The sequence below is a fragment of the Coenobita brevimanus genome, chromosome 98, assembly GCF_032717465.1.
Source record: "Coenobita brevimanus isolate Jiangsu-jjx chromosome 98, ASM3271746v2, whole genome shotgun sequence".
NCBI lineage: Eukaryota > Metazoa > Arthropoda > Malacostraca > Decapoda > Coenobitidae > Coenobita > Coenobita brevimanus.
This window is the reverse complement of record NC_137051.1, coordinates 16,270,289-16,296,497: the sequence shown is the minus strand read 5'-3', so window position 1 is coordinate 16,296,497 and position 26,209 is coordinate 16,270,289. Positions and strand designations below refer to the sequence as shown.

General features: G+C 42.8%; 1 protein-coding gene across 5 annotated transcripts in view; it reads left to right on the top strand.

Annotated features, from left to right (window-relative positions):
- The window catches only part of LOC145414266 (uncharacterized), a 147,585-nt gene extending 136,160 nt beyond the window's left edge, over positions 1–11,425 (top strand). For 2 of the 5 annotated variants that reach the window (XM_080283867.1, XM_080283868.1), the window contains exons 3-5: positions 6,703–6,783; positions 8,270–9,441; positions 10,306–11,425. In XM_080283867.1, coding sequence (XP_080139993.1) covers positions 6,740–6,783; positions 8,270–9,441; positions 10,306–10,337 — 1,248 coding nt within the window. In that variant the 5' untranslated portion in view covers positions 6,703–6,739 and the 3' untranslated portion in view covers positions 10,338–11,425. Of the gene's footprint in view, positions 1–3,193; positions 3,259–6,702; positions 6,784–8,269; positions 9,442–9,734; positions 9,780–10,305 lie in introns of those variants that run through there. The other 3 variants (XM_080283870.1, XM_080283869.1, XR_013899836.1) reach the window with 3 other exon arrangements.
- Positions 11,426–26,209: the final 14,784 nt, after the last annotated feature.

Sequence of the window (26,209 nt, the reverse complement as noted above, 5' to 3'; positions counted from 1 at the left end):
AAGGATAACCGAGGCAGAGTGAGGTAGAATGAGGTTGTTTAGAGTGAGTGAGGCTGAGGTAACGGACTGGTGACAAGGGTGGCTGGTCAGGAAATACCTCAGGCTAGCAGGGTCAGCACAGGCCCTTCTCTACCCCTCTCACTCAACTCTTCCCTTCCTTTCTCCCCCTTCATCCACTCCTCCCCTCCTTTCTCCCCCATCATCCACCCCTCTCCCTCCCCGCCCCTCGCTCACCCCTCTCCTCTCTCCCCTTCACTCCCACCCTACCCCAGCTCTCTCCCCGCCTCACCCATCCCTCCCCGCACCCCTCTACAGCCCTCTTTTTAGCCCCCAAGTCATATCCATTCCCCATCCCTGTTGCTCTATCCGTAGCTCTGTTTTATCTCTTTTTAATAGTCTTCTAGCCCTATCCACAGCCTTCTTTCATAGCCCTCCCTATAGCTTTTTAATAGCATTCTAGTTCTATCAATAGCTGTTTTTTATAGCCCTCTACTCTAGCCATTGCCCTCTTTTAAGTTCTCTTTAATAGTCTTCTAGCCTTGTCTAAAACTTTTATAGCCCTCTAGTCCTATCCACAGCTCTTTCATAGCCCTCTAGCCCTATCCACAGCTCTTTTATAGCCCTCTAGCCCTATCCACAGCTCTTTCATAGCCATTCAGCCCTATCCACAGCTCTCTTATAGCCCTCTAGTCCTATCCACAGCTCTTTCAAAGCCCTCTAGTCCTATCCACAGCCCTCTTATAGCCCTCCCATCCTATCCACAGCTCTTTCAAAGCCCTTTAGTCCTATCCACAGCTCTCTTATAGCCCTCTAGTCCTATCCACAGCTCTCTTATAGCCCTCTAGTCCTATCCACAGCTCTCTAATAGCCCTCTAGTCCTATCCACAGCTCTCTTATAGCCCTCTAGTCTTATTCACAGTTCTCTTAAAGCCTCTAGCCCTATCCACAGCGCTCTCATAGCCCTCTAGCCCTATCCACAGCGCTCTCATAGCCCTCTAGCCCTATCCACGGCTCTTTTATAGCCTTCTAGCCCTATCCACGGCTCTTTTATAGCCCTCTAGTCTTATTCACAGCTCTCTTATAGCCCTCTAACCCTATCCACAGCTCTTTTATAGCCCTCTAGCCCTATCCACAGCTCTTTCAAATCCCTCTAGTCCTATCCACGGCTCTTGTATAGCTCTTTAGCCCTGTCCGTAGCTCTCTTTTATATCAGTGTAGCCCTATCCATAGCTCTCTTTGATAGGCTTCTAACCCTATCCACAGCTGTATCTCCTCTCTCTGGCCTCGACCCTCTCGTCAGCCCTCTTTTGTAGCCCTCTAGCCCTATCCACATCCCTTATCCCTCTCTATCCTCAACCCCCAGCCCTCATCCCTCTATCCCCCATCCTCAGCCCTCTCCTAATTTCTTTACAATCTTTCTCATCATTCCCATCCTTTCCCCGATCCTTCCCTTCCCTTCCGTCTTTTCTCCTCATTCCTTCTTCCCATTTCCTATCCACTATCCTTTTTCGTTTACCCTTGTTTCTTTTATCTTTTCTTCCTCCCTCTTCTCCCCACCCTACTTTTCCCTCTCGTTATCTCCATCTTTCTTTCCTTCTCTAACTCTCTCAGATGCGTCCTCTCTCTCTCTCTCCTTCTGCTTCTCTCCTCTTTCAGATCACACTCCCGCTCCTCTCTCACCTTCTCTTCTTCCCTCCTTCCTTCCTTTCTTTCTTTCTTTCTTTCTATCTTCCTTCCTTCCTTCACACCCTTTTCTCTCTCTCTATCCCTCCCACTTTATCCTTCTGACCTCCTTCAGTTCCTCCCTTCCCATCCATTTCTTCCCCTCCTTTTTCCCTCTCCATCCATTTCACCTTTCCTTCTTTTCTCCCTCCCTCTTCCTTTTCTTTCTTCCCTCTCTTTTCGTCCCCTTTCTTCCTCCTTCCCTCCCTCCAATCCCTCTCCCTCCCTCCCCACCATCCTTCTCGCCCTCCCTTCCTTCGCTCCCTTCCATCTTTCTCGTCCTTCCTCACCTCCCTCTCCATCATCCGTCCCGCCCTCCCTCTTCCTCTCCCTCCTTCTCAATGCCTAGTCAAACCAGCAAGTCATGTGCCGAAATAGTGGCTTTAATCCCGTCAGTACGATGACTTCCTTTTTTATTATCAGCCACCATTACCAGACGATATTCCGCAGTTTAGGGAACATCTCTCATGGCATAAGGGTTAAGGTCCTTCAGGAAGACCATTTTATCAACTTGAATGTGACAGGTGCTTCCCAGTCAAAATAAAACTATATTAACTAGAATTTAAAAAAAAAAAAAAAAAAGTAAGACTGCAGTATATATTTTTAAGTTAATGTTCTGTCACTTTCAAGCTACTTTCTGAACTCCTTGGGCAATGATTCAAAAGTTTTAAACAAAGCAACCTTGACCTAATTTGATTCAGCACAGTCAAATTTAACCCAAGAATACAGAAAACAAACATAACAGTAGGTCATCTAAGAATGGTCTACTTTCTGTTTAGTATCGTCTGCTACGGCATTTTATATCAATCAAAAATTTCACAGCCCAGCCCAGATCATTGGTTAGATGTTGCTGATATATAAATTAAAGAATGAAAGCCAACACATGACTGGTAATTTACATCACCAAATAAACCGTCAGCATAAATTGCACTGGAATGAGTAATGTATTTCAGTGACGCCAGTGTATTCCTACTTTTTTATCCTTGATAAATTTATAGAAATCACTCATGCAGTTACGAAAACAAATGAATTTATATTTATACTGGAGAGTAACTCAAAATAAGTGTTTCGACGTCATAAGGATCGTAGAATTTAAATAGCCCGGGAAGGTTGCGTAATCAAACACCAGGTACATTTACCTTGATGACGCAGCAAAGTTGCTGTTATTATCAAAATGCAACGTGTTTCGAAAGGTAATTGTTGCATTTGTATACCATGTGATTATTAAGGACAATATATTTGAAAATATAATTATGTAATACGGGTATAAATCGTACATGGAAGAAAATCGAGTTTGAGATATTTTAAAATTTCTTTTCATTCACTCCATATCCAACTGAAATGGTTTGCCAGTCATTAATAGAATCATAAATTTGCTTGAAATGTGAAAAAAAATAAAAATAAACAGCCACGGACGCGGTACGAATTTCAATGACGTCACGAAACAGCTGATTGTTGTTGTGATCGTTCTGTGGATCACTGTGGACAGTGTTGGTGCACGTTTTTTTCGAAGATTTCATTAGAGGATGTTGTTAGGTATGCACCTTCCTGTTATTTTGAATATCACTGTAATCTATAAACCATGCAATCTTATCTGCAGCCACCTTATTGATGTTTTATAGTCGAAGTGAAGTAATGCCTTCCAGCATTCACTATTTACCTCATTAAGTTTACCCATATTTACTATACCGTGAATTAGAGAAAAATGAGGAGTGCTAACCGATTTTTAGGGTAAACTAGTGAATGTTTTTTCCTGGATGAACTGTATTGTATTATAATTATTAGCCTACATATTTGGTAGACTTCTGCAGATGACAACCGTAAGCCTTGTGAAAATGGTGATTGTTCTTGGTTTGTGAAAATAACTTACTCTGCTATTGTTTTAACATATATTTTGGATGTGCATCAGTAAAATAGTTAACTTGTTTTCTCCTTATGAACAAAAAACAGTCAATCAAACCAACATTAAATTAATTCCTCACTAAGTTTACCCAGCCACGAGCTTGCAAAAAGCTGCATAATCCATCTAGGAAAGTCATGCAGGCAGAGTCATGGTGGCAGTAATGCAGAGCAGCCCCAGTTCCCACAGTCACAATGGGTAGCTTGGGGTGCACTGGCAAGCTTAGGGTGCGTTGCAAGCCCCCCACTCGTACCCGTGCAGCGTGTGATTAAGCATCCCCGTGATCAATATTGCAGCCTCTGAGTTGGGGATGTCTGAGCTTGCTGTCTTTGTTTCTCAACACAAAAAAGCGGGGGTCGGGAGGAGGGGATGAGAGGGTCTGGCGCGGTTGGGAGCGGGAGGAAAGGAGGGAGAAGTAGGAGGGGTAATGGCAGAAGGGGGGGTTTGAGAGGCAAGGGGGGAAGGGGGCTGGGGTAGGAGGGAGGAGGGTGTTAAGCAGGGGAGACTGATGCTTTCTATTGTCAGCTTCACTTGGGGGTCTTTCATTCGTGCTGTGGTTGTGAGGCGGTGGGCGCTCTCAAAGCTCCACCTCTGAGGACATTTGTCGTAGGGTCCATTTTCCCCCAGTTTATTTGTTTTCGTGTTTGTGCTGCTTTTGTAGTTTCTTCTGTTTGTATTGACAGACTTTTGCTCTTTGTTGGAATAATTGGCATCTGTTGTACTCATTTCTGTTTGTGACAATGGTGTATGTGGCAGACATTGACATAAGTCTTGCATCAGATCAATACTCTATTCCTGCTCTAACCTTGATCATGTGTCACCACCAGCCCACTTTCTCCTGCTTAAACAACCAGACCACTTGGTGTAGTGATTGTGATCAGTGTTCCCAGGGTCCGGGCAGTGGGTAGGGAGGGCCAGCAATGTGTGCTTTGTTCTGTGAAGTGGCAGGGGTGGGATGCATAAAAGGAACCAGATTATTAGAGCGGGAACCAAGCTAGTCCCCACCACACATACTCCTCTGTTAGTTCTCCTCCACATATTACCTACTGCTCAGCACAGCTAGTTCTCCATCACACTTACTCCTCAACTCAGCTATTTATCTGCCATACATATTCCTCATTTCAACTACCAGTACTTTAATTCTATAACACATACAAACTACTCAACTGTGCTTGTTCCCTACCACACATAGGCTATTCCCCAACTCAGCTAGTTCTCTTAAACACATAAACACCTCAGTATTTCTGGTTCTCTGCCACACATAAACATCCCAACTCATCTAGCAGTCTAACAAACAAAAACTCAGATCTTCTAGTTCTTTGCCACACACAAATTCCCCAACTCATTTAGTTCTCTTCAGTGTCACATGTACTATACTCGTAAGTTACACACCGTCAGTCGTGCTGTCTCTGTTACAATACAGTATAGTATTTGCTTTTTAAATTCTTCAGTGTCTTTTTTATCTTTAGTGAATATCTTTCCTAACTTAAGCAGTAACTGTTGTATTTTATGTATCTAATTTTGGAAAGAACTGTCACTCATGATGTATGCCCATCGTGGTAAGACAGTTTATCCACAGCATAGAAGGAAAAAAATGTGATATTCTGCTATAAAATCCAAAAACAAACTCTTATGGTATATACTGTTGGTCAGTGGGTATGCATTCATATTGTTTTATGAGAGACAATTCGGTGTCAGCTACTGGTGTTGCATTTCCTGTGTAATGGCAGGCTTGGTTGGATGATAACATGATATAAGTTGCTGATTGGCTTGGTGCACAGTGGTGGGTGTGCTGTGACAATAGAGGTGTGACAGTGACAGAGCAAGGGGTGGGGAGGTGCTTGTGATCACCAGTACGGTAATTGTGGGAAAGGTTATTCTCTGTTACCCGGACACACACTTCTCTCACAGTTTTGCCACAGGAGTGTTTTTACTTCCACTGTGTGTTTTGATTATATATATATATATATATATATATATACTGTAGTGCCAAAGCTATGTAAAAAGTGTTAGGCCTATACTGTGTTACCATATGGCCATGCATTTTAAACACATGTATGATAGAGGATAACTGTTGTGATTATCCTCTCAGTACAGAGTGTACAATATTATAATTATACAGGTACTTTAGATTTGTCCTAACATGGCTAGATATTACCTTGTGGTAGATGTTGTCATCAGTGATAGCTGTTTGTACATTATTGTAAATTAACATGTGTTCTCATTTCCTAAGTAATTTTAAACACTGCTTATTTGTATACCTGTTGCATCTTAACAAGTTCAGTATTGCTTAATAGCTACCGGTACCACACCAACAAGTGTCAACATTATTACAACAGTACCCTAGTAACATTAAATGTATTCAGTCTGCTTAATGATAACTTGTAACAGTAACTGCCAGTCCATATTGCTTCTTTCAAGCCCTAGAGGTTGTACGTTCATAGAATCTGAATAGTTCTATTGATATGATTGTGGTTGACATAGCAGTGCTGATGATTTCTGTACATAACCATAGATGCAGCACTAGTACTGCATTTGACTCCCTTGTATTAACAATTTTATATGCTGGGTAACTGTACTTCTGTCTATCTGTCTACAGTATAGCCAGGTGCTGTAATCCCTTAAGGGGTGGCCATTTGTCGTTGAGTTAATTCTTTTAAGGGGAGGGGCACTATCCCTCCACCAACCCACTTGTTGCCACGTAAGGAACATGTACAGGTTGGTTATATGGTTACCACTCAGGATTTTAAAGGGTTTCATGGCTTACAGGAAACCATTAGGCTTGCCATTCAATGTAAAGCCACCTGGTAAGGAAAGAAGATTAATAAACTGTGACAGGAAAGATGGGAGAAACAGGAAGAGAGGAGGGCACACACAGAAAAAGAATAAACAGGATGAAGGAAGAAGTAGGCAGCACTACATCAGGTGAGTGGATGATGGTTGCCATCACCTACCACCATTTAATTGTACTGTACTTCATCTGTGGATCCCATCCTACAGTATCCTTTGGTTAGAAATAAAAAGTCTGAAATATGTTGATGATGATACATCCTTATCTAACTGCCCAATTTACCTTACAGGTACTACAGGCCCCACCACCCTGGCATATGAACATACATGGATGAGTTGGTCGTTGAGAAGTTGGGAAAGGCCGTCAATGGGTAAGTGTTTTATATTATCAAGTTACAGTAATTTATATAGCTAAAATCAGTGTTCAGGCAGCTCAGCTCTTGTTATACTATACTCTGTAAGCAATTCTGGTATACTTGGAATAGTGTGCGCCATTAAACTTTATCCACAATACTTTACCATAATCTAAATAATGATGAATTCAGAGAGCAGAAGTATAGTGTATCGTTGCTCCATGGTTGCATTAGTCCACTAAGTATTCCTTAATCATTGTTATTAATCTTTTCCATAAATAAAATACTCTTTTTGGTAGAGCCTAGAGATTCCTGTTGCTGAAAAAATGAAATATGATGATGAGAATATCCATGCCACTGCTAATTACTGCTGGAAATTATGAGAAAATAATATTGTTTATGTGCTGTGATATGATTCATGACAAACACTGCTCATTCCCTCTTTCACCATTTACCTGATGCGTTTGTTTTCCTTCATGTGCCAAGGAACAGGTTGCCAGAGATAACTGGTATGTAATTGGCTGTCTGAGAGAACCTGACTTGATCACTTTCTGTAAACTTGACTTTTTTACATTATATATATATTTATATATATATATACTTTTTTTTATGCACCATGGAAGGGAATTTCTTGTCTTTCCCATTTTTTGTTGCCTGGGTCAACCATTTTAATACTTGGCATAAATTGGAAACATAATATTTTTACTCCCTGCCAGTGCATTGCCTTTCAAGCCTGAAGTTGCGACTGAGAAATGGTTTATCCAGTGCTCCGTATTTTACCATATTTGGCCAGATGTTTTGACTGCTCTGTTTACTGACATTTGATGCACGGTGTGTTTTTTGCAAAAGGGTTTGTAGCTTCTTTGGCTCATATATGTTATTATTTTTTTTTTCTTTTGGATTCCACTAATAACTTTAACATTTTCTCTGGTTTTATCTTAAAATTTTTTAATTGACCTCTTTGAGCATTGCTGTGTGAGTTCCTAACAGCATAATCAAAAGTTACATCTTCGGGGATGGGTCAGGATTTCTCATAAAATTTGTACCTTCAATTACATCAGTTTGATTGCTTTTTTTTTTTTTTTAACCAAATATTAATGTTTCATCTTGCTTTGAACATGCCATGTTTACTTCTTATTTCAGTGTCCCTTGCAAGGGTTTAGGAATGGAGATATTTTCCATTGTAGGCACAAGCTTGTGATAAGCTTAGCATCATGATATTTTCCATGTTTCCACCATATTTGGTATTTTGCACTATTTGTATATAATTCACTCTTCTGCACTGAACTACACTACACATATTGGTGAGTACGGAGTGGCTGGTGCCTGTGTGGCCATAGCTTAGGTGTATTACTAGAGGGGTTCACATTAGCTCAATATCAGTTAAGATCAGTTATGGGAGGTTGGGTGTATTGTGACTAGTGAGGCCACGTTAGTGTGGGTGAGTACACAAGGTGAGGGTGATGTATGCAGTGGCTGTTAGTTGTTATTCTGGCTGTTACAGTGGAGAGAATGGGACGAGTGGTGCCCCATCACAGACGGACCTGCTCAAGCTGCTGGCCAGTGGGAGCGCCGGGGCTCTTGGGGGGTGCCATGGGGGTCTGGGTGGCTTGGGCAGCCTGGCTGCCGCCGCACAGGCACGCCAGAATGGTAACATGATGCGGTCCTATGAGGCACTTATGCAAGGGCCTTCAGCTGCCCGCCTTGCACCTCAAGCTGTAGCTATGCCTGGGCCCACACGCAGGCGCAAGAAGAAGAGGCGAAGACAACCAGACATGCCCAAAAAGGCATGTACACCATTCATGCATTTTTGTGCATACTTCAAGCGAAAGTTAATGGAGGAAGGGAAAGAATTTCCACAGTTTGCAGATTTTGGTAAGAGAGCAGGCGAATTATGGAGGAATATGGGTGATCAAGAGAAGCAGAAGTTTGTTGAGCTCTCTGAACAGGACCGCCAAAGATACATTAAAGACATGAAAGAGTATGAGGAGCGAAAGTTAGCAGAGAAAGAACGGGAACGAGAACTACAACAGCAGAGAGAGAAGGAACTGCAGGTACTAAGGGAGAAAGAACTGGAAAAATTACAAAAGCAGCAACGTGAGCAGCTTGAACATCAACAGAAGCAGATGGAGCAACACCAGAAGCATCACCAGAGCTCCGGGGCTGGCATGCTTAATTTGTTAAACCCACTAAACCCTCTTAACCCACTGATGATCGCAGCAATGAACCAGTCCCTGATGCAGACCATGCTAACCAACCCAGACCTCATGAAGTCAGTGTACTCAGAGGCAGCTCGCAACTACTATGTGGAGGCATTGAAGAACATCTACCAGAATGCCAGCAACCAGGCCAATGGTGGTGGTGGGTCAGTACCAGTGACCAGCAGTGCGGGGGGACACAGCCTGGCAGATCATCAGCCACATATGGCCTCCTCCCCTCTGGCCAGCCTAGGAATGAATATCAACCTGCTCTCCCTCCTCAATTCTGGGCAGCTATCAGCTGTGCCTGCGTCAACTCCTTCCTCCACCATTACCTCCCCTGCTACGAAGACCTCCCCTACCCTCAAGGCACCCCCCTCCCCTCTCCTTAGCAGCCCCACCAGCCTGGCCTCAGCTGCCCTCGACCTCTCAGCGGCCCGGCCCTCTGAGGGCAAGGGTGCCTGTAGTAGCGATGAAGGTAACACACCCCAGGTTGCCATGTTGAGGACAGCATGGGTCCCTGGCAGCTGAGTTTGCATGGTGGCGGCAAAGCTAGCAGAGGCAGTGGTGGTGGTGGTGGCAGCATGGTGCCCTGCCCCCTGCCCTGACATAAACTATAACTACACTCCTGACCTGTCCCTTGAATCATTTTTTTGCATGTTTCTGCTCATAAATACTGTGTTTTATTTTCTTTAATTTTAGAAGTACATTTTGCATGCCATTATTTATCAGTAGACTGGCTGATATTCATTAATTTCTTTTCTTTTTCAGAACACTTCTAGATACATAAAAGGCTGTGTAGTAGATTTCACAAAGGTAATTATGATAAATTTTCTGGCACAAAGTAAACTTCATAAAACATGGTTATGAGGCCAGTCTTTAACTGCCAGTATAGGAGCATGAACTGAATTAGATGAGAACACAGCCACACATGCTGACCCTTATCAACCTATGTGACTGTCCTGTTAAATATTAAGTTATTAGTAAATGACTGTGTTAATGATAGTAAAGACAGTTGATAAACTATATACAGTACAGAATGAAATATCGAGCCTTAGGAGCCGAACCTAACTGTTATCTGCTGCAGTACAGAATAGCCAAATGAATGTGTGTATGTGTGTGTGTGTGTGTGTGTGTTTTTTAAGTTGTCATAAGTTTGCTTTGCTGGAGTACTGGTAGGTATATATATATATATACAGCTAATGTTCATTTAATGTAAGAATAATAATAATAGTAAAAGCTATATCTTAACCAAATAGAAAGTACACCATAGAATTGCTGTGGGACACTACAGAAAGTTGTGTAAAACATGTAAGTTAATTACTCCACTTTTGTTTTTCAGAGGTGGCTAAGGAAGCAGATTGTGAAATCTGAGACACAACAAACCCAAAGTAGCAAAAGTTCCTATCTCCAGTCATTAACTTCCCAAATATCATTCAAGCTGCACTTCATAAAACACAAGCAAACACAAGAACCAAGAGACCTATACTTTGCCTATATGAGTGTAGTTTGTAATGTGCAAATCTTAGAGTGATTTAGCTTCTGTAGAACATCTGTGTTGTTCAGTATACTGTTTTAATGGATAAAAGTACAATTGCCTTTGAAAAGAAAGCCATGTGAAGTATTATGCATGCAATTTGATTAATAAAGGTTAAAGTGAATCATAAGACATTTTTTTGTGTGAGAGGCCTGGCTGTGAAGATGTGATGCTTTGGCCTTGTAAATACTGATATCATCTCTTCCAACAAGCCTGGAGGTCAAAAGTGGCTGAGTAGTTTAAACCTAGAGGTAGTAAGTGTGAAGTGTTGAGAAGAAAGTGCACAGTGTCCTCCCAGTCAATCCCAATCAGTACCCCTTGGCAGAGAAACCTAAACTTTTGAAATCTTATCAGTGACTGTAAACCCATATGTGAGACTCCAGTTTATAAATAGCCATTGGTGATCCCTGTTGTACCCAAGTTGTTCATTGAGATTGCAGATTGAAGCTGAATGTTCACAGAAATTGCAGATTAAAGCTGAATTGGTATATCCCAGTCAGATCTTAATATTGTTCAGTTATTGAGACCCCAGATTCCAATAACCAGTCAGCAGAAGGATGGAGCAACCAGTACCAGGACTAAATCTACAGGAGTTCACCAGTCAACATGGAGATCTCACCCTGTACTATCAGCTCCTCTCATTAACTGGGAGCTTATATGTCTGGGTCGGGACAGAGCAGGGCAACATGGGGAGCCTCGTTGCAGCTATGAGGTCTCGGGTTGGCCCTCCTGCCATGTCGACACTCCTTGGTCCAGCAGGTGAGGGAAATTACCCGCAACTTGCCGAGAGGTTGCAGAAACGCGTCAAGAAGCATCTCCTTTTGAGTGTCAATCTTCCCAGTGATGATCTCATACCCATGGTTGAGCAGAGGTTGATGGAGGAACTCTGTGTAGTGTGAAGGCCTTAACTCATATGCCTGCTCCCACAGTCTAGACTTACAAAGAATTTTCAGTTTGTTCCCTAAACATACTAGCCGTTTCCCTTTGAAGTTTTCGTATGGCTTCTCTTTCTTGCCTGACAGTTTGCTTCAAAAGTAGTGCTGAATTGGTCATTGTTTTCTGTATAATATATATTTGTACTGGTTGTTCAAAATTCATGCAAAATTTAATGCATTTGTATACTGTTTGTTGCATTCTTGTCATATAAGGCATATATTACCTTAGTGTTTCTTTTGTGTCCTAACCCATTTCTTCTCCTGCTAATTTTTTATTATTGAACATTCAGTACATGATCTGTTTTTTGCCTCCCAAAAGTTTGTACAAAAATCAACTTATATCTCATCTACATGTCATATTGCTGTGAAGCCCTGCTAGCTGTTTAGTCTTTAGGAAATGAAAAACTAGCGATAAAGCACTAGAGTTGTAACTATTGTACAGAGTTATTCACCCCATCTAGAGGTATATTTTTTGATAGGAAATATTTATCTAGAGTTCAATTCCATTCTTGAATTCATTGCCTTACTAGAAATCAGAATAAGTGACCTCGTCTCTACTTTCCAACACTACGGGACACTGGCTGAGATTCCTGGCCTTCACGCTCACAGAGTCATGGTGTGATGGTAATGTTTGAATACTGGAAGTTTTTTTTTTTTTTTTTTTTTTAAATAAACCCAAGATGACTATTGTGCAATTGTTTTAAAGGAGGATTCTGTAGTAACTCTCTAATGGGTGGCGTCCAACGTGCCACCAGTCAGCTGCTTGTGAGATGACTGACCTTGTATGCACTGGAAAGCCCCCATATTTGTATCAGCGTGACACAACATTGTAGGGGCCTCTACATCCAGAATCAATGCCCTTTGATGAGACATTTTTGCAGCTTTGCCTTCACTGCATTTAGGTCTCAAAATTCTTCCACTAAGCAGTTGAAGCCACTGTAATTAAGGTAGCTGCAGAGTAATTCAGTCCACAAATTTTTGGTGGTGCATACAAGTGATAAATGAAGATGATATTCATATGTACTATATCAGGGTAGATATTAAGTTCCTCTTTATTTTACAGAAGCTTTTTTTGTAATCTCCTTAATAGAAGTATTTTTATTTTCAGAAATTCTGTATATTTGTCCTATGCAATAGGTGGTACTGAACCAGCAGTCTTTTTGCTTCCCAATTTGTAGTTACTACCTCACAGGTGATAGATTAAAGAAAAGACATTCCCTGTAGCCCGTGACTCTTTAGGCAGCTCAGGAAACACATTGGCAGCAGTTTGGGGGACGATGCTGGGCAATTTTTGTGATGGCAGCCAGTTATTGTCGTGGAGCAGCTTTATAATCAGAATTCCCTTCATCTCCAGTTAGTCTAGTACAGTACAGTATTAAGAAATTGCACTTATATTTGCTTTTTTGCTTGGATGTGTTATTCTACTCGCATGGCAGAGTGGCAGCCTATAGCATCGTCCTCCTAGTTGCTCCTACAAGTCCTTCCTATCCCCTTACTCTTAGCCTTTCCTGACCCTACCCAAGTTTCCTCAGTAATCCCAAACTTACCCAAATTTATGTAACCTTTCCAAACTTTTCCTAAACAGAGTACCAGATCCCTCGCCATATGTTGTCAACCCCAAAGCCACCTCGCAGTTCCTGACAGGCAGTGCTGGTGCAGTTGTGTTTATTTGACTGCAGCATGATGCATTATTTTTCTCTGCATTTTTCACTCTGTGCCTGAATTTTGCACCTGCCATTCATTTTGAATTATGAAATGCCATCATTCTGCAGCCAGTATTTGTGCCATGATAAGCCCCTTGATGGTGGCAGTGATGTGTGATAATGAATGTTGATGTGCCTGGGGACCAATTGTAGCAAGAATAAGAGCATTTTTCTGTATTAAGGATTATCAGTATTAACAATGGTTTGTGATAATGAAGCTGTTGCTATCTCCCCCTTTCCAAGGAATCTCTATTCCATGATCTTGCTATGATAGGTCACCACCCTCCAGCACTGCCTGTCACTAAAGGCTGTTTTGAAATGTACTCATATCTCCCATACCTTACCATAAGTATTGCTTAAATTTACCTAATGAATATATTGGCAAGACTGCTGAACTAAAGACAGACTCATGCTTGACGTTGTAGTCACAAAGCCTCAGGGCAGAGGGTCCGCTCCCCGATTTGTGGGTCCTATGATGAGACATTCTCTGGCCCTCACACACGTGATAGATTAGTGTAGTTGCTTCTTCCTTCACGCCTGTTGTCATAGTATGCAATGTAGTGATTGAATTCTGAGTCCCATTTACTTTGCTTTCAAAGTGGTTACACCCATCTACATCAAATAAGATGTAGTAGAGGTTGTGGCAGTTAAGACAATCATCTGCGTTGTCAGTGTTCTCTTAGGTTACTTCAGTCAAATAAATTGTGATGCAAGTGTGATAAGAAATCTTCCACTGATTAAGTTGTAGTGTATGTGTGAGGTGCCCAGGGGAAGTCTGAGCAGCACAAAGCTGTTGTGGTCGTGATAGTGTCAAATGCTAGTCTGACGGCGGGGAGCGCAGCCTCCGTCCACCACCTCTACCTCCTTCCCAGAGTAGGTTTCCCATAGAGATTCTGCAGTATATGAGGCTTGTCATTTCCACAATACATTTTCACTATCTGTTAGGCTTGCCAAAATTTTATTGTAGGGTAGCTGTATTGAATGACTAGAACTGTGTTGCAACATTAGACCATGTCAGTTTCTTCACTGACAAAACACATTCAGGTATGTAGGGGGCTTCAGCAGATGTTACATAGCTCTAAAGGGAAGATGGCAGAGAAATCCAATCTCTTATACTGCAGTTTCTCTAATTTCCCTCAGCCACCCCCACTGCCCACTTCACCTGCCACCCAACAAACAACATTACTGAGGTTTGTAAGGGTGGGAGTGTAGTGGTGACGTGGGCGGTACTCTGTTTGCGTGGGTCTGGTCGGCCACACGGGCGGCCTGTACACGGGAACAGATTCCAACCCATTCCTACCAGAGCCCGGTCTCACCAGAGCCGGAGCAGCCATGTCGCAACCCAAGTTCCTCGCCTACACAGGTTCCTCTCCCCATCTAATACCCTGCCCTTTGAGCTCCACCTTTATTTTATTTTGCAACCCTGATCCCCAACCTCTTGTATGATAAGCTGATGCCAGACTCCAGTCACAGACTGATGTTTCTGTGAAACTACTTCCACCAGCAATATCAATCACATTAATTTGTAAGCATTACCTTCAAGATAAAATTTTCCCTTAATTTGTGGCAGTAGTTTTATAAGTCTCAGTCTGAATAATCTAAATACTTAGATGATGCCAATATGAATGCATGAATGGGATAACATTATTTTCTTAATGGTTCTGACTGAACACCTTGAAGGTGTTACATGGCCAGGTATTAAACATTCCTCTGCTTATATAAAAAGCAGATAAAAGTGCAAAATTTTATTTAATCCTTGTGACTTGGAAAGAATGAGCTCCCTCTGCTATGCACAAGTTAACATTGCACATTGGAGTATTTGGCACATAGTATATTGAGGTCAGAGAGTTGCCTCCTGTGATAGGCATTTGTTTTTTCCACTACTGTACTCGCATGTGCGTGCCACGGAACCACCCACCTGGTGAGGTAGAGCCTTGGCTGAAGGCAGGGGTGGGGAAGACATTGGGTGGGTGTCAGCAGCTGACCAGGGTTTGCTTCTGTCAACCCACACCCCAGCCATCCCTGCCCCTTCTTGTTGGCCCAGCTTGAGTGCCTAAGGGCCTGCCCATTATGCAAACATATTTTGAATTAAGCAAAGCAATATTATGTTTTTGTCTAATACTGTTATTGGAGACAATGGTTATCTTGTGAATTTTGACAAAAATAGTAAATCATTTTGTACATGATAAGAAAAGACGACTAGATGCTGAAATTATTCACTAGAAAATTATGTGCTATTTTTAGAGAGTCTCTAGTTTGTGTACTTTGTTATATATCTGGATGATGTAGTCTTGTATGAGATATGAAGTGGTAGGGAGTAATTTCAGAGTGTCGTGATTATATTTAGCATAGGAGGAACAAGGTAGGGCCTAGACAGTATAGTCAGTGCTGAACTGATATATATGCAACATGTAGTTTGAAATACTCAAAAATAAAGATCAGATCAGACAAATTTGTCTTTTTTATTTTGATACTGTAACCCAAATCATTAAATTATGGAGTAGTAGCATCATAACAAAACAGAAGTCCAAAGACTAAATTATTTGTTACTTCATTTCGGATGATACCGGTATCCCTTTTCATTTTAGCTTTCCAGTACTCAAGCTGTGACACTCCTTATATCATGCCATGTAGTTAAGTTGATCACACATGGAGAACTATGTGCTAATATACTATAGTTCTTGCAATTTAGGTACAGTTATACTTATGCAAAATACCCCAGATTTTCTCACTAAGTTACACTCCAAATTATTTAGCGTACACACTGAAATAAAATTACATAATTTAACAATCACATAAAACATGGTGGTAGGTGGTGGCGACTATCATCCACTCACTTGATGTTGTGCTGCCTACTTTTCCTTAGCCTTTATCATTCATTTTGTGCCTGTCCCCCTCTCTTCCTATTTCTCCCACCTTTCCTGTCACTTCTTATTGTTTTTCTTTCCTTTACAGGTGGCTTTACATTGAGTGACAAGCCAAATGGTTTCCTGTAAGCCAAGAAACCATTTACAACGCTGGGTGGTAACCATATAACCAAATCATATGTGCTCCCTACGTGTCAGCAAGTGGGTTGGTGGAGGGTTAGTGCCCCTCCCCGTAAAACAAATAACTCAAAGTCAAATGGTCACCCCTTACGGGATTATGGCGTCTGGCAGTAGATAGATAGATAGATAGACATAAAACATGAGAAAAAGAGCTTAAAATTAAATGCATACTACAAAATACCTCCACTCACAAACAGCAGGTTAACTGGCAACTCTATCGGAACAGAAAAATACAAGAAGTACTGAGAACCTTCCAATACTTTCATCATCATCATCATCATCATCCAGACCTTTCCCACCCTAGGGTATGTTGCTTTTCTAACTAGCAAATCCCGCTCCTCAACACCACCACCTCCTCAGTCCTTTTGTTGTTCCGACAGAACTACACAGTACTTACAAACATGATCAATAATCCTATTGGAACATTTAATTACTGTATACACAAAATAATCCTTCAACTTATCAGGTCTTCTCCTATGCCGCTTCCGACAACATCCCTGCTCCTCCACACAGTCCACTCCTGCTGACAGGTCTTGATACTCTTCCTGATTCACTTCCCTTGGGAAACTGTCACCATCCTCCTGTACTTCAGTGCTTTAGTCCTTCTCAACATCCTCGGCTGGGGGTGAACACAATTCCTCAGAGACGTCCCAGCTGTACCATCCTGGGCCATGGTACTGCCACAAACAATTCACGTGTACCACCTTTGGGCAAGATTCCTGCCTCCCCAGATCCGGTACGTTATGTCAGACAAGCGGTTCAGCACAATGTAGGGCCCATCCCATGGACCCTGCAGCTTTGTGACTGTCTCCTCTTCCACCGAGGATTGTATAGCCAGACTTTGTCACCATTCTTGAAGCTCACCTCACTTATCATACTTATCACTTTGCCTGAAAACTTCAGAGCTTCTCGAACCTGAAAATGTACCTCAGCCACTGTTTCCTGAAGATGCTTCACATAGCTTGAGGTGTCAGTAGGCAGCTCCTCACCAAATGGTCTTCCCATTAACAGATCAGTTGATACCGTAAGTGTAACTTGTGACCCAACATCTGTTTTACAGGGGTGTAGCTGGTAGACTTACAGAATACAGACCGATATGCCATCAGCAGTGCAAGTAACTTCTGGTCCCATTCCCTCTGCCCCTCTACACAGTATTTGGCCAGTTTATGTCCCAGGTCTAATTGAATTTCTCCAACATCTCATCTGACTCTGGCCTTAATGTGGTCGTCCTGGTCTTCCTGATCCCCAGTAACTTGCAGTACTCATGGAACACACCAGACTTGAAGTTTCTACCCTGGTCTGAGTGTAACTCTTGTGGCATCACAAAACTACAGAAGAACTGGTCAACTAACACCTGAGCAACAGTTGCTGCTTCCTGATCAGGGACGGCATAGGCTTCTGGCCACTTTGTGAAGTAATCCATGGCGATGCATATATACCGGTTTCCTCTTTCAGCGAGGGGCAGAGGTCCAGCAATGTCCACCGCGACTCTTTCCATCGGTGCACCCATTTGGTACAGCTGTCCCTTCTTGGCACAGCATACGTCACAGGCCTGACACCATTCTTCAACATCCTTCCTCATGCCAGACCAGATGAGCCTCTGTCGCAACCGACTTAGAGTTTTCTTCACTCCCAAGTGCCGACCGGTGATCTGGTTTTGGGACTCATCCAAGATCTCAGACCTCATTTTCTTCAGAACCACCAGTTGCCAATACTTGTTGAAGCCATCGCATGTATCCCACTGACGTTCTAGTAGTCCTTTGTTCAAACGAAGAAGGTACCATTGACTCCAGTAGCTCTTAGTCACAGGGCTGAACCTGGAAACCTCTTCCCAAGATGGTCGCACTGCATTCCGCTGCAGCCACTCTAGCACTGGTTGTAAATCTGCATCCTCCATCTGCATCCTCTTCAGGTCTTCTTCATCTGATGCTGGCCCTGTCACTACAGTACGGCTGCATATCTTGCTACAATCTTTCATATTATCCTGCTTGCAATCTGGGTCACAAGGTCAATGACTCAGGCTGTCAGCATTGCCATGTACCCACCCAGGATGGTGCTGCACCTTATAGTTGTGCTGGTCCAGCTTCCCATGCCAGATTCTTTAATGTCTTCAGCCACTTCAGTGCTGCATGGTCTGTCCTGATGATGAAGGAAGACCCATACAAGTAAAGATGGAAGAAATCAAGGCTCTTCATCACTGCCAAGAGTTCCATATGCGTCACACAGTAGTTCCGCTCTGGTGGACTGAGCTTCTTGCTGTAATACGCCACCACATAATCTTTGTCGTCCTTCTTCTGCAACAGGACTCCACCAATACCTTGGTCACTAACGTCACAGTCCAGGATGAATGGCTGACTTGTCTGGATACCGGTACTTCAACACAGGAGAGCTTGCCAACAAATGCTCGAGTTCATCAAAGACCTTCTGAGTCACTGTAGTCCACTCATACTTCTGCCTCTTCCCCATCGACTTGTGAAGATGTGCAGCTATCCTTGCAAAGTCCTTGACAAAACACCGACAGTAGGTACACAAGCCCAGGAAACTCCATAGTTCCTTCACCTAAGGTGGAACCGGACAATTTTTCTCAGCTGCCACCTTCTCCAGATCAGTACTGATGTCGCCCTTGCCTACGTGTCCCGGGTACTTCACTTCCTTCTGAAACAAGTAGCACTCTTTGAGTTCTGCTTGAGGTGTGCTGCTCGAATCCTGTTGAACACCTCTGATAGCCTCTCTAATTCCTGGTCGAAAGTATGTCCAAACACAATTACATCTTCAAGATGGATGAGAACTGTCTGCCAGTGCAGGCCTTCCAGTACTTTCAATGAGATGCTCAAACATAGCTGAGGCATTACATAGGCCAGATGGCATCACTATGAACTGCCATAAACCCCGTCCATAAGAAAAGGGTGTTTTCTCCTTCTTCTTTTCTGCAACTGTGACCTAATGATATCCTGCTTTCATGTCTAGGAAGGGGAACCACCTGGAACCAGACAGAGCAGCCAGCGTGTCATCAGTTCTTGGTAAGGGGTACGTATCCTTTACTGTCACTTCAATAAATACTCAATAATTCACACAGCACCTTACAGAGCCATCCTTCTTCCTTACCAGAACAACTGCTGATGCCCAAGGACTGATGGACTTTTCTGTCACTCCCTGACTTTGAAGATTCTCCATGACCTTCTCCATTTCTAACCAATGAGCTGGCGTCATCCTCCAAGCTGGTTGTTTAATCGGGCGGTGATCCCCGGCGTCAAAACAATGCTCTACCAGAACTGTGCATCGCCGGTCTTGGTCTCCGTTGGAAAAGACATCAGCAAAGATCACTTGCAGTTGCCTTAACTGCAGCACTTGTGAGTCATCCAGGTACTGCAACTCCTTGCAAACAAGTCTTCTAAGTGGTCTGGCAGATTCCCATCTTCTTTGACTTCACTCCATTGATGCTACTCAGGCTCCACCACCTGGCACACTCCCACAACTTCTCCCTTGTTGATCTGTGGCTCACGGGAGAATTGGTCATCACAACCGACACTTCACCTACACCTGTTTCCACCAAAGTTCTCCCCACCATCACACCAGCCTTCATTTTGCACCATACATCAGGCTCCTCTACCCCTAGACAGCTGTCAAAAGAGCCACTGTCCTTGCACTGGAGCAACAGTTCTGATCTTAGGGGTTATCACTGTAGTGCGGAGCACCCTCACCTCATCACCAGAATTGGTATGTCTCACTAATGTGATGGGAACAGACTTTCCTCGAACTTCAGCTTCATGGAGCAGAAGTCCAGCTCACATCCCATGGACATCAGATATTCCAGACCAAGAAGGCAAGGATCCTCCATCTTGGCTACGTAGACTGGAAGCGTGGCCTCTTAATTGCCTTGCCACTTCAATCCGGACATCCAAGGGTCCTCTCAGTTGTGTGCAGTGCCCACTCATGCCACACAATTGTTCTGATGACTCGGGCAGATACTGATGATGCAGCACATCAGGACTCACGCAAGGCTGCTCTGAGGCCGAATCAGTCGCCAAGGAACACCTCTTGCCGTCTATTCTTCCATCTATCTGCACGCTGTCAGTCACAGTTCTCTTGCATTTTCTTGGTGGTGGGGCTACGTGGAAAATGCCGGCTGGCAGTTGCCCCTTAACACCAGCCTCCACCAGTTTTCTGCTTCTTTTTGGTCTTCTGCAGCCTTCTTCTTATCCTCCTTTTTCTTCTTTGAACACTCAGAACTGAAGTGTCCCACCTCATTACATCTCCAGCACACATTTTTTACAATTGCAGATTTCCTTGCACTACTCCGTTTTTGCTCCCTCTTTCATTTGTAAAAATCCTCCTTCTTGTGTCCCAGCTTCCCGCAGAATCAGCAACCTCCTCCGGTCTTCTCATGATCCCTCTTCCACTTGTAGCAGTCCTCGTTCCTATGTCCTGGCTTTTCACAGTACCAGCAACTTCCTTCAAATTATTCCATATCATGTATCTGCCCCTTTCTTGCCTTGTACCTGCCTGAAAAGTGGGTGTACTGGACCTGATATAGGACTCAAATTCCAGAGTCCTGGCTAGTGCTTCTTGCATGAATCTGAGTTGTGTCTGCTTCACACTCTAAATTATTTAGCATACACATCGAAACAAAATTACATAATTTAATAGTCACATAAAGAAAGCATTATAGAGAAAAAGAGCATAAAATTTAATGCATAACTTTACAAAATACCTACACTCACAAATAGCAGGCTAACAAGCAACCACTGAGCTCTATAATACGGAGAGGCTTTCTCATGGCTAACACAGTGTAACTGATGTAGCCGCCGCCAGGGCGGCGCTGGTGTAGCGGCAGCCATGTTACACCTCAACTGATGCCCACGGCTTTGGAAGCGAGGTGTTCGTTGGGTTTTTGAAAACAGCCGATGATTCCGTGATATACTGTATAGTGCCATGGTCAGCTGTGCAGCTTCTGGATGCAAATATGGATACAGGAATTCATCACAGAGAGATGGCGTTACTTTTCATAAGTAAGAAATTTATCTTGTTGCTAATTCTATAAGATTATTGCCCCCTGGGGTGGGGCGGGAAGATTCTTCCCCGGTATCCCTGCATAAATGAGGCCACTAAAACGGGCCCATTTATCTCCAGTCTTTCTCTCCATGTCCTCTTCTCTTCTGTTCACACTCTCTTGTAGATATTTCCATGTTTCTTCCGGCCTTTATCAATCTAGACATTAGGTTTCATGACGGATAGTGCCATAAAGGGTAAGTTCTGCACTGCAGCAACCTATGGCGTTGTTTTATACTCATTGGCTAAATGTACCCGATATAATTCGTTGAATTAGGCAGAAAACAAAAAAATCATAATCCATATATGTTTTTGTATTATAAGCAAAAAGTGTCTCTTTAATTGTAATCACTATTTAGTGGAAATGAAGTATTTGAATTTGAATTTAACTGTGGGTGTTTCAATATGGCCGCAAAGATCACACACCCGCGACAGAGATAGCCTCTGCATATTATAGAGCTCAGTGCAGGCAACTCTGACTCGTAACTAAACATACAAGAAGTACTGAGAACTTTCCAGCACTTCCTATCCAGCAAATCCCACTTATCAATGTTATTAACATAAATGAAATGGCTTTATTCCATTAATGAAATTAAATACAAGATTTTTCATCTGGACCCTGTCACAAAGGAAGATAATATGACTGGACCTTCAAACAAAGTAACTGAGGAATCCTGCCGTATACCATCTAAGCATAACGTACTCTTCTACCTATTTTAGCAGATTTCTTTACTCCACATCTTTCTCTGAATCTCTGTGCCTCCTTTCATCCAATATACAGTATATAGCCTACACACATTACTTAATGTCCTATTGCCATTGCTCTCACTCTTGACTTCGCAAACTCATGGCCTACCAGTCGCATGCTTTTACTTTAATAAAGGTACCAACACACATTCATACAATCTCCATGCAGCCTCCACACTATTAAAACCTTTGTATTTCTAGCCACCTTTCTTACTTGAGCAACACAAATGTACTGTACTATTTTTCCTTTACGGATTTATTTCTCTTTTCTAATAACTGTACTCCATTGTTAGGATGCTAAAAATTCCACCAATCTGCCAACACACCATATTGATGCAGATCATGTGTAGTACTGAAGAAGAGTGGAGCACTACAGTATGTTGGTGAGATATGGAAGAGTAGGAGTGTTACAGAGGTACCGATATTTGAAGATAAAGTTAAATGGAGGTGGTTGTCATTGGACATTCCTTGTTTGGGAGTTCCCAGGAAAGAACAAAACCTTGGAGATGATGATGATGTGAAGACTACTTGAATGTGATGTGATCCAGTACTAACAGGTTAACATATTGCCTCGCAGCATTATCACAGCCACTAGTTTGACGAATTTTGACGGTCTGAACTACGATAAAAGCAGAGAGGATGTGCAAGGATAGGCAGATGCACTACTTCATACCATACTGTGTATGCAGCAACTGTGTTGGCTATATGGAACCTAGCAATTGGAACCAAAGATGAGAAGAGCAAAGTTCAAGGTGCATTTTTAATGCTATAATAAAAAATTTATATCATTCACAAACTAAAATGAAACACTCTATAGCAGTAATGCAGCTGTTGATATTATGATACTTAAAATTATACAGATCTGCAATACAGTAAAGTGAGGAGGATTTATAAGTTTGGTATATCCTTTCCTTTTCCGAGACCATTTAGATTACAGTACATGGTAAAATGCTCCTCCATTTACAAGCTTCTTAAAAATTAGATGTAGAGTGCATCGACCCTTCCTTTGACTGCATATTACATCCCTTTCCTACATTTATGGGGATAAAAAGCTCATCACCTGAATGTAGTACTGTACTTACAAGGATGGGACTGAAGTTGGCGTATGTGGAATTATTTCAGTGTGATCTATCTATCTATCTATCTATCTATCTATATAATTATTACAATAATGTGGTAGGTGGGGTCGCCCACCATCCACCCACTTAGTGTAGTGATACTTTATTTTAGGGTTGCTCTACCCTGAGTGGCAAGCCAAATGATTTCCCGTTCTCCAGGAAATCATTTACAATGCTGGGTGATAACCTTATAAGCAACCAACACGTGTTCCCTACGTGACAACACTGTGGTTGGCGGAGGGCTAGCGCCCCTCACCGGAAAACAACTGACTAAAAATATGAACAAAAAGCCTCGAACCAGGACTGACCAAGCTGACCAACAGGTAACGACTAAGGACCAAACAAAGGACACAGTACGGATTGCGACCACTGAGTTTTATCATATGGAAGGGTTTTCTCATGGATAGCGCCACGTAGTTTGTGTACCCGCTGCCATGGACCAAGGGCGGCGCTGACGATGTTTATGCCCTGCACCCAACGCTGTGCCTTTTGAAATCAGCCAATGAATTCAGAAAATATAAAGCCATGGTCCTCATGGTGGAGGCGACGAGTACTGGTGTTTCAATGTGCCGACCGAAGTCACACGCTCACTGCGGAGTTAGCCCCTGCATACTATAAAGCTCAGTGATTGTGACGTGGGGGAGGTGGAAGGTGTGTACAAGACATTCACATAAGAAATCTGTGCAGCATGTGAGGTGGTGTGTGGGATGAAGAGAAGACGATAGCGGGTGCAAGGAACAGCATAAGGTGGAATGAAGAGGTGAGACAGGCTGTGGCGCAAAAGAAGAGATCATATAGTGGATGGATGAGAAACAGGGGCGTGGAGGAAGTTGCGAGATGGAAGAGAGTTATATGTAGAGAGGAAGAGAGAGAGGTGAAAAGATTAGTAAGAGGGTAAGAAGAGAGTGGCTGAGGAGTTTGGAAGGAATTCGAGTGTAAAGTGGAGGGACTGTAAGATGTTATGGAAAGAGGCAAAGGGAGTTAGACAGGGTGATAAAGAAATTAGTAGGGGAGTGAGAGATAAAATGGTAGATTGATGATGGAGAAGGGAGAAAAATTGATCAGATGGGGGGAACACTTTAAGGAATTATTGAGCACAGAGAATGAAAGTAATGCGAGCGAAAGTCGCTAGGGAATAGCTGGGAGAAGGAGGGAGGTGAGACGAGAGGAAAAAATCAGTAGGATGGAAGTAGTGGAAGTTATGAAGAAAGTCAAAGTGGGGAAAACCCCAGAAATTAATGGAGTGTGTGGTGAAATGCTGAAGCATGGAGGAAAGATAGTAATAGAATGAATATGAAATGTGCAGATTGACCTGGGAGGAATGTAGAGTCCCAGATGATTGGAAGTCAGGTGTAATTATTCCCATGTCGTAGAGGCATTTGTCTTCTTAGTGTAATAGGAAAAGTATATGGTGGGTTACTTATTGACGGTGTTAGGGAAATAACAGAGGAATTAGTTGGAGAAGAACATTGAAGTTTTAGGAAGGGAAGAGGTTGTGTAGATCAGATATTCATTCTTAGGTCTATAGTGGAAAAGTTTCTATAGAAGGGAAAGAAGTTGTATGCAGCCTTCATGGATTTGGAGAAAGCATATGATAGAGTGGATAGACAAGGAGTGTGGAAAATACTGAGAATATATGAAGTAAATGGGAAGTTGCTGAATGACGTTAAAAGCATGTGTGAGCGTGCTAAGGTTGCAGTGCATGTGGATAGGGAACTTAGTGAATTATTCTGTCTGAATATTGGATTGAAACAGGGATGTGTCATGTATCCATGGTTGTTCAGTCTGTATGTGAATGGGGTTTTAAAAGAGGTACAAGGTAGAGCAGTGGATGCTGGAGCGGCCCTAATGAGAGAGGGCAGCGTTTGGAAATCCCTGCACTGTTGTTTGCAGATGATACCCTATTGTTAGATGAAGACAATGGGGAACTGCAAGGTTCGGTGAATGAGTTTGGGAGAGTGTGTAAGAAACGGAATCTAAAGATGAATGTAGGGAAAAGTAAAGTTATGGTCTTCGAGAGAAATGAATCCACTGAATGTACAGTGTGGCTGGATGAGAAGGAAATAAAAAATGTGAGTGCTTGGGTAGTGTGATGAGTATGGATGGAAGTTTGGAGGATGAGGTGCATGAAAGGGTACAACAGGGAAGAAAGGTTGCTGGTTCTTTGAAAGCAATGATAAGGAACAGGGAAGTGAGCATGGAAGTAAAAAAGTCGTTGCATGACAGTTTTGTGATACCAGCCCTAACGTATGGAAGTGAAGCTTGGACCTTGTTGGAAGGACACAAGTCAAGAGTGAGAGCAGTGGAAATTAATTATTTTAGAGTAGCATGTGGAGTTACGTAGAGAGACAGACTGACAAATGAGGAAGTAAAAGGCACTGTGATGTGAATGTGGATGTGACAGAAAGCGTTAGGAGAAATACTTGAGGTGGTTTGGCCGTGTGGAGAGGATGGAGAGCGAGAGACTAACGAGGAGAGTGTATGCGAGTGAGATGGAGGGAGGGAGAGGGAGGAGGAGGCCGAGGATGAGATGGAGAGATGGAGTGGCTTTGGACAGGGCTACTTGGTGGCGATTTGTTTGTGGCCACCCCTTACGGGATTTAGGTGTCTGGCATTAGGCAGATAGAGACAATAGTGTAGTGATCGTAAAGAGAGCAAACAGACTATTGATAGCCATTTTCCTTAGGTAATTGCTGACACTATACTAATTCACTTTAGAAACTCACATTATATAATATACGAGTATAACACATGTCTTAATGGCATGGAGCCTACTATGTCACATTGTTGTAAGCATCTCCCTTGGCCAGCTCGACATCTAACATGAAGTTCGAGGTTGAAGTCTCTGGACAAAAGTTTGTATTCCTCAGTGCTATTCAGATTAATATGTATGTAACGCGTCAACTCTCCCTCTCATCCCATCCGGCTTCTCCTTTTTTGCTATCCTTGTCTTATTCTAATAGTTTAATCGCTCTTGTAGGAGCTGCCTAGCTTGGGCCAACTGGCATGCTGCAGTTATCTTCTCTTCTTATGTTCTTATGTTCTAACATCTTCCTTCCTTTATACCTTCCCTGCCTCACCTCTTCCCTGTTCACGCCCTTCCCTCTCCC